The 8,791-nt window shown below is 38.7% G+C and overlaps 1 protein-coding gene across 1 annotated transcript in view; it reads left to right on the forward strand.

The window, feature by feature from the left end:
* CMC1 (C-X9-C motif containing 1) overlaps positions 1–8,791 on the forward strand; it is a 46,511-nt gene that overhangs the window by 32,989 nt on the left and 4,731 nt on the right. The window contains exon 3 of the mRNA XM_058802550.1: positions 7,467–7,557. Coding sequence (XP_058658533.1) covers positions 7,467–7,557 — 91 coding nt within the window. The remainder of the gene's footprint in view (positions 1–7,466; positions 7,558–8,791) is intronic.

Below are 8,791 nucleotides of genomic sequence, written 5' to 3' on the forward strand. Positions count from 1 at the left end.
TGTTTTTCCATAATGTAGCCTTTCTGACACATTTCTTTAGAGCAGCTATTACAGCCTTCTGAGAAAGATGGTGTACAGGACAAATAGGCCCTTTGATCCAGTATGTTATGTTCTCATCTCTCAATGTCCCCTAAAGCAGTCTTCAGATTTATTTCTAGGATATTGGTAAGATGCTTTCTTTAACCCAAGGCTTTGTGTTTAGGCAAGCAGTTTCTAGGGTTTTTTTTGAAACGTTCTTCCTCTGCAGATCACAGTTATGCTGTTTGCCTTCCTGATGTTCCTCTCCTGCTGTATGTTCACCTCAGTCATGAGGCAAGGGAGGTTTCTGCATTTTATTCTGGAGTGCCAGAGATGCTGTGGTCTGCTGGGGGATCCTCTGCTTGCACTCTGTACTTTAAGATAAAGCTGAGAGTGCCGTGGTAAAGATTGGCCAGGAAGATGAATATCCCTTCCTTAAAATTCTTGAATTCCTGGGATTCTCTGCTCCGCAGTCCTGTATTGTGTGCTAGTATGTATTGATCATCTCTCCTAGGATAGATGCCTGCAGCTAAAAAAGCTGAAATGGAGCAGATTTTGGGGGGCTGGTGATGAGCAGGAAAATGGAAAGTATATGATTTTTATGTTATAGCAAATGAATATTTGCAGAGACAAAGTATTTGATCTGATAACAGAGGTTCACTTGAAAGAATCAAGGTTATTTTATGTCAATTTTCTCTTTGCCCTATATAAGATGCATTTAATTATTTCATGCTATCTCCTTCTATTCAAATTAATCTGCCTTATATATGTTGTTGCTCAAATTAGAATAATTCTTTAATCAGCTGTGTTATGCATGCCATAGAAGGCTAGAATAGGAAAGCTACTCCTAGCATACCGACGATGCATGTATTTTATTTGTTGTTGTAATTTAAAAGTAAAATCAGAAATATTGATTTCTACTTGACTGGAGAGATGATTTAGTTTGAATATCAGACTGATCTTAATCAGGTGAGAATTAATTGAGTTGGAGGTATTAGATATTCAGTGATGTTAACTGAACCATGAGCAATCTACAGAGAAGCTTTCTTTTGTACTGTGTTGGAAATACCAAATAGCTCATACTCTACAATGTGAAACAATCTCTCCATGTTCATGCTGCTACTTCCCCTGGCTCATTAAATGCACCAGTAATCTGTTCTGTGCATACTGAGTCATCTTCAGAGTAACAAGCTAATGAATCATAATTTAATACAAAATTTAAAAGCATAATAACTACCCTTAAAAATGTTGCTGGTAATGTTTTGGATCATTTAATGTTTTTGTACACATTTTGCAAACATAGGTTTTAAAATTTTGCCTTTGTTTAGATTTGAAAGGGAGCTGTTTCCTCCTCCTTCTACTATCACCCCCAAGTCCCCATTATTATTTGGGCATCTTTCCCCACTGAGTGGGGAAAGGAATGACCCAAGGAATGACCCAAACACCAGACAAAAAGACAAAACTAATTTTTTCTTTTTTTTCTTTTTTTTCTTTTTTTTCTTTTTTTTCTTTTTTTTCTTTTTTTTTTTTTTTTTTTTTTTGTGTAGAGGGAAAAAACCTACCGCAGAATAAGTCTGGTCTGGATCATGATGCAAGCTGGCTTGGTTTTTTTCTTATTTTAAGAGTGTGATAGCAGTATCATAAGTGTTGAGAAAATATAAATGGTGAGATAACACCTCTGTAGGACTTTCTCTTAAGTAGTAAAATTGTAAAGTCTTTAAATAAATGAGAGCCAGACCTGAGAGGATCATTTTATCTTGATAATGGGGAATATTTCATTTATTTTGTGTACAAGCACATCTGCAAAATAGATGCACAATTATAATTGATAAAACTATGCTTCCAACATGATATGAAATGTACAACACTTCACAATATGGGGCAATACGAAGGTGCCAAGTATTTTTATAATCTGAATCTGCAAAAAATGAACTTTCAGAAATAGCCTTCACGCTACAAACAGTTCAAACACTGAAGATAATGAGGATGATTCCTTGCTGTTATATCAACACGATTTCCATGCTGCTGCTTGTCTGGATATAAGTCCCACTTTTTATTCTTCTCTTACTTTGCACATGGGAAGACTTTGATGTTTGGAGGAAGAAATAATTAACTATCTTAATATTTTAAAATATTTTAAGTAAAGAGAAAAAATCCTTTAGAAATCTGCTACAAATACAATCTGATGCTGGTTGTTCCTCTTTATTAAATTGCAAAAAAACCCCAGAACTTTCAGTTTGTTTTTAAACTTGTGGCAGGACGTAGCATGGTTATTTTTTATGAAGTCTTTCCTTTATGTACACATAACTGAAACTTCAGCAGTCCAACACACCTATTCCACCATTTCATTTTGAATGCAGCACAGTGAAGAAACCAGCTGAATTCTGTTTGGATGAGGGATGGTGTTGTAGGGTACATAAAGATCACTTTCATCATAAATATGTGGCCTTGTCCACTGTTTGTAGTCCTGCAGACACTGTGATTAACAGTGTTAAATTTAACCTTGTGTGGTTTAATGGTGTGGAAGAAAATCATCATCTTTATTCTGCAGAGCTGTGCCTATGTCTTTTGCCAGATGTTGGTTTGTCCCTTTGACTCAAAATCCTACAAGTTTTATATTTTTGTCATAGAGAGCAAATATTTATTGAACCTATCAATATGTTCTAAAGTTAAAATGGACAGGACCCAGGCTTTTTATCTCCTTTTTTTAAATTAGGTCTTGTATGTCCCAGGACATCTGTTGGTGGACCCCCACCAACTTTGTTGTAGCTTTCTGTTAATGTATCTGATCTTTTCAAATACTTTAGTGTGTATTGCATATGCCTGACTGACTGCTTGAATAGTCGGTCAGGCATATGCAATACACACTAAAGGGAAATAATTTGTCCAGTCTTTACTCTGTGATAAGTGAATTGTTAGCCAGCTTCACTTCAGTTTCCATCTGCTTCTCATATTATCTTGTCATAAAGTCATAAAACAGAGTTGGGGAAAAAGCAATTAGAAATACTAAAGAAAACATTCTTCTTAGATACTGTTTTTTTCAGCACAGATTAGTGTGGACTGTAAAGATCTTTGTAAACAAAGTTTTCTTTACTGTGCCAACCTAGCTAATTATCAAAGACACCTTAATAAAAAGAGTGCTCTGTAACTTAAAGTTTTTAATCAACCATCAAATATACTAAGTCAGGCACTCAAAACTAATTTTTCATGCCTTCAATATAATTTGTATAATTCTGTATCTGAAGGGAATTACAGAAAGACTTGGAATGGGATTTTTATTTAAAAAATGCATGTCTCTCCAGCTTTTTAGATAAATTAAGAAGGCTTTAGAAAGCTACTTTTTTGCTGTTCTGTGACTTTACATATATCAGGATCTAATTTCTCCTAGTTCTTTGTGTCGTGCTTTCTCAGGTGGGTAAGGTGGGATAGGAAGACCCCATGAGATCCGGCTCTTGGATCCAGGGCAGTGCCACAGGACCAAACTCAGCAGCTTCTCTGAGCTGCTCAGGGCTGGAGACGCTCCCTGCTGAAGGGTCAGTCCTTGGAAGGACTCACTCATCTCTGGCCTCAGCCAAAAAGCCCTCCTGTCTCTCCCTGAAAATGTGCTCTTCCATCATAGGCAGATCCCTGGCACATGCCAGCATGCCATAGTGAGCAGGTGAGAACTGGCAAAACTGAATTGCTCTGTGTTCAGACATGGTTGTTCAGCTCTTGTTCAGTTGACAGCAGACTTCTGTTTTGGCCTTATGTACTTGGTTGATTTAGAAAAGGTACTAAATTGCAGGCTCGCTTTAGCAGTTAAAATCTCTCTATGTGGCCAGAACGTAATGAGACTCTGAACTGCAACCAAAACTTATTTTGGATTTGCCTTGCAACAGAAATGCAAAGCTTTCTTCATGAGAGAAAAAGAAGAAATCTGGCCTCAAATCAGTGCTGAGCTGTTCAGTGAAGTCTCTCTGAGCTGTAGCCTCGAGAAGAGATCTTTGCTCTGTGTGCATGCCCTTAGACAGAGCCTGTGGGGTGACCTATGTCAGATCTGATGTCATGAACCATGACTGCTGCAGGTGAAAGGGGGTCTGTAGCCAGTTTCCGTGGTAACTGGTGAGCACCTGCAGCTTGCTGACGCAGTAGTGGATCTGTCCTTGCCTGTGCACAGAGCATTCAGTGATGGACATATGTAGTTGTCCTAGAAAAGCCTTGGCAAAGGGTGGATTTGATGGAGGGCAAGCCTTCTCCCCCTTTCTTACAAGGCATTTTCACTTCTGTGGCGTTGAGCTCTCTTCCTCAGTTTATTTGCCTTCTATCTGGAAATATTGGGAATGACCTTTATTGTTTGAAAAATGACTTTCCTTTGTGTTACAGTTTGCAAGGAATTTACAGACTTGCTCAAATTTACTTCTTGTTTTGCTGCTGCTTGAGGTTTTGTTTTGGTAGCTTGCTGCTTGCAGGAAGAAAGAAAATGTATCAGCCCATGAACTTCTAAAGTCATGGAAAGCTTTCCTGAAATCATAAAGATAGTACCATACACAAGATTATGAAAAGATCAATTTTTCAATTTTGTTCTTTCTATGATGTGCAGTGTATCAGGCAGAAGGTTTGTTCGGATTCTTTGGTATTCTGATTACCCTTCATAGCTGCTAAAGTGTTAAATTACAATAGGTTTGTAACTAGATGCTGTGTATCTGCTCCTTTTGTGGTGTCTTGCTATGCATCCTTAAAGGTTGGTCAACAACGCAGATATTGCCTGAGTGAGGAATGACTAAGGCTTGTCAGACACGGAGATAAATTCTTGGTTTGAGATGCCTGCAACTATTGAGCACTATTTCAGACATTATTCTCCAAACAAGTAGTTCAAACACTGTGTGTGCTGCTCAGCACTGACACATTCCATTTCATGGAAGACTCACAGGATCGTAGAATAAACTGAGCTGGAAGGGACCCGTCGGGATCATCAAGTCCAGCTCCTGGCCCTATGCAGAACACCCCTATCACACCATGTGCCTGAGAGCATTGTTGACACATTTGGTGCTGTGACCATTTCCTTGGGGAGCCTGTTCCTGTGCCCAGGGTGGGTATCTTTTCCTGGCAGCAAACCTAAACTAGCCCTGACCCAGCTTCATGCCATTTCCTTGAGTCCTGTCACTGGTTAGGAGAGTGAAGAGATTGGTACTTGCCCCTCTGTAAGCAAGACAAAGCACAATTAAAAAAAAATAAAAATTCTCCAGACTCCTGAAGGTTTCTGGTATGTGTCCATAACTAAACCTGTCTTGCATTCCTTACATGACTGCCAAACAGAAGAGATGGATAATCAAGCTTTGTGTGCTCATATAAGGATGCCTAATATGCTTTAACCTTCTTTCTTCCTCTCTGTTGTTAAGCATCAGTAATGTTAAAGCTGAACAGCTGGAAGCAGTTTTATCACTTTGCAACAGTGCCTGGCCATGTACCACAGGCAGGGCCTTCTGCAGCCAGGGAATGCTGGCAATTGCAGTTCAGGCTTTTTTTGTTCACTGGGACATCACGCCTTTAACCAATCAAGACTGGTGAGTTAACAAGTGAGAGGGACCTCCTGTTGTCTTCAGTGGTTTTTTTACTTCACAGCTTCCAGAAGAAATGATTACTACTACAAAAAAAAACCCCAACCCAAAACCTCAGCACAGCACTTAAAGAAGTGCCTGTAGAGAGTATAAATCAAATTAGACAGACCAAAAGCTTTCAGAAGCTTTGGATGTTTTTCCCACAAAAAAACAAAGAAATGTACTAATAGGTATGATTTTTCTGAGATGCTGATGTAGGAATAGTCAATATAAATAGTCCAGGAAAGAATGGAATAAATGACAGATTCACCCTTGAAAATCAAAGAAATAATCTGATAACCTAATAAAACATTGGCCTTGTTCTGAGCTTCAACTGCTTAGTAAACTTCAGCTGTCCAGGTGTTTCCTCAAAGCTGTGCTTGTGCATTTGGGTGACTGTAAGTCTAAACCACATTGATGTTAGAAACTGGGTGTGGTTGCTAATAAATACCTTTGAGCATAGGCTACAGTGTCTTCCCAGCTGGTAATAACTGGTTAACTTAAACCCATTTTCTGCACACTTTCATCTGGTTTTCATGTAGGGTGTGGTGGAGTTGCCAGTGTGTAACGCTGGCTGCTGTGTTGGAGAAGGTTTTTAAGTGTTCATCAATAAATAATATGTTTGAAATAGGAAAGAAGTCAGTTCTTTGTAAAGTTTCACAGTATAAGAACCCTGAAATCTGTCATCAACACTTTAGGCAAAAACTACCTTGTCTTGTCAATTATTATAGTGAAAGCCTAATTAATAATAGCTGTGGACAAGCAGATTAATCTCACCTAGGAATTGCTTGCAGCTGTTGGATCACTTTCTCAAAATCTTGCCAGTAGTGTTCAGGATCCTAAAGGGTGGATTTTGTTCCACTGAGGTCCACAATTGCCTAATGCCCATTTCAGCAGGCATCTGCTATGAGCAAAGGACAGGAGTGCTGCCTTTGTAGACACAAATCTCCTCTTTCTTGTTTATTTAAGTCTTGATGTACCTATACACTGAGCATAGGTAACATGATTTAGCTGTTGTGTGATGTAGTACCATTACATGTTGATGTTACTAGATTAGCTGTAAATTGTGCAGGAAAATAATTTTTGTATACCCTAAATTTGCTGGATATTAAATCACTACCAGGAGGACCTTAGAGTAGGAGAAATGGATGTAATTCCAGAAGGGGATGTGGTAGGGGTGAACTTTGTTCTTGATCTGGCTCCTGTTGATCGTGGACACATGGCATTCTTTTTTTCTCTCTTTCTCTCTTTTCCATCTGCTAAATGTAGCTGATTACCTCTTAGAACTTGAGGTAATCAGCTTGAGCTTGAAATCTCCTGATAGAAATAACAGCCAGTTCTTATCTAGGGTTATTATTCAATGAAACATCTGTACAGAGTGCTGGTAACAATGAGGCATAATTTTAGTTACTCACAGATAAATCCCATGTCCTTACCCATGACTTTGCTGTTCTGTTTTAGTATCTCACTGACTTGTTTTTAAGTCTTAAGGTCCTTAAAACAGACCAGGTACTTTCACTTCATTGAGCAACTTCATTGTTCTTAAATGCCAGAGATCTAAGTGATAGCCCTGAGTAGAGCATGTGAAAAGCAGGCACAGCATCATGGATTTGCTGCAAGAATAACTCCAGAAATGGTATTAGCAACAGCCATATGTGTGTGAATGTGCTACATGATGAGGGGAGAATCCCAGTTAAAGTGTTGTTGCTAAACAAGTGACAAAGACCTTGCAAACAGTATGAGAATCTGGGCCAACTATGGTTGTATTAATAATAAATCAGATCTGGTCTGCTACTTCCTACACATAGAGTTTTTTCACCTATTGTCATTTTTCTAACTTCAATTTGGTTTTTGTTGGTTTTTTTTCCCCAGCATTTACTAAATGCTGTCAAGAAACTGGTGTTCTGATGGTGGTGAAGTGTCGGCAGGAGAACGCAGCACTGAAGGACTGTCTGGTTGGCTAGTAAGTCCCTCCTGAGTTTTTGCTGGGTTTTTGTGCATGGCCTGTACTAATCTAGAAATGTTAACTATTCTGAAAAGGGCTCTGCAGGCTTAGGGACTTGGATGTATTTTCTCAAAATGGTATCTTTGCTTTATTAAAGCCGTGCTGGTCAGGGCCCTAACTGACAAGATTTTATTTACCATATGAATGTATGGCTACAGAGCCTCTCTTCTTGATTCACCCGGGGACAGATTTCAGCCCAGAGAACCTGCAGCCCTTTATTTGCTCTGGTACATCACAGATGTGGGGATAGGGGTGCACAGTGAAGCTTCTTCGTTAGTAAGACAGTAAAAGTTGGTTTTCATTTTGCTTCTGTTTTTTAAGATTTAGTCTGTCTTGAAAGTGTCCTGCTGTTGTGAACAGCAGTTGCAGGAGCAGTGGGAAATTGTTATATATGAGAGGTCAACTCAATGCCATGGTGGATTGAAACATCTTTTTTGGAAGTCCTAATTTACCCCCAGTGCCATTAGGCTGAAGTGTTAGATTCTTGAATTTCCCAGGGTGAGGGCTGCGAAGTTTTTTATTTTGGCTGGGGGAAAAAGGAGATTGGTTTGATTTTTGCCGTGTCCTGCTCTCTTAAACCAGCGATTGACATTAAAAATAAATGCCTTTGAACTAGTGACAGTTATTCTCAAGTATTTAGGAACTGATGAAAAAAACATCTGCAGTCAGGCAAAAATTTAGGCCTAACTACAGCCAGAACTTGCTGGAGTTACTTGGTTTTATTTGTCTGTTCCTTCACCTTTTGAAAAAAATAAAATTAAACAAAATGCTTCTGACAAAAAAAGGTTTATAGTGTTGAATGGTTATACTTCAAAAAATTATGAGAGAAAGGAATTTAATATAATGATCAAGGACCATTATATCTACTGTTAAAGACATACACTTGAACCTATTCTCAGTAGTTACTTGGATGCACTAAAAAAAAAAAGTCATCTCCAGCAGGTTCCTGTGCTGAGGAAGAGAACTGCAAGTGAATTCTTCAGCTGATCTTAAATACCAAATGTGTTTCCCTTTTTTTTTTTCTCTCCTCTTGATGGCTTCACTACAGAGGCTTGAAAAGGAGAGTTATTTTACTGTTAAAGGCAGACAAGTTTTCTTTGGGTGTGGAAGGAAGATCAGTTATGAGTGGTACTCGTGCAATATCTGTTCAGTATTCCAAGATGAAAAACAATGTGTGTTTTCTGTCTTGTAG

Source organism: Ammospiza caudacuta, chromosome 1 (genome assembly GCF_027887145.1).
Source record: "Ammospiza caudacuta isolate bAmmCau1 chromosome 1, bAmmCau1.pri, whole genome shotgun sequence".
NCBI classification, from domain to species: Eukaryota; Metazoa; Chordata; class Aves; order Passeriformes; family Passerellidae; genus Ammospiza; species Ammospiza caudacuta.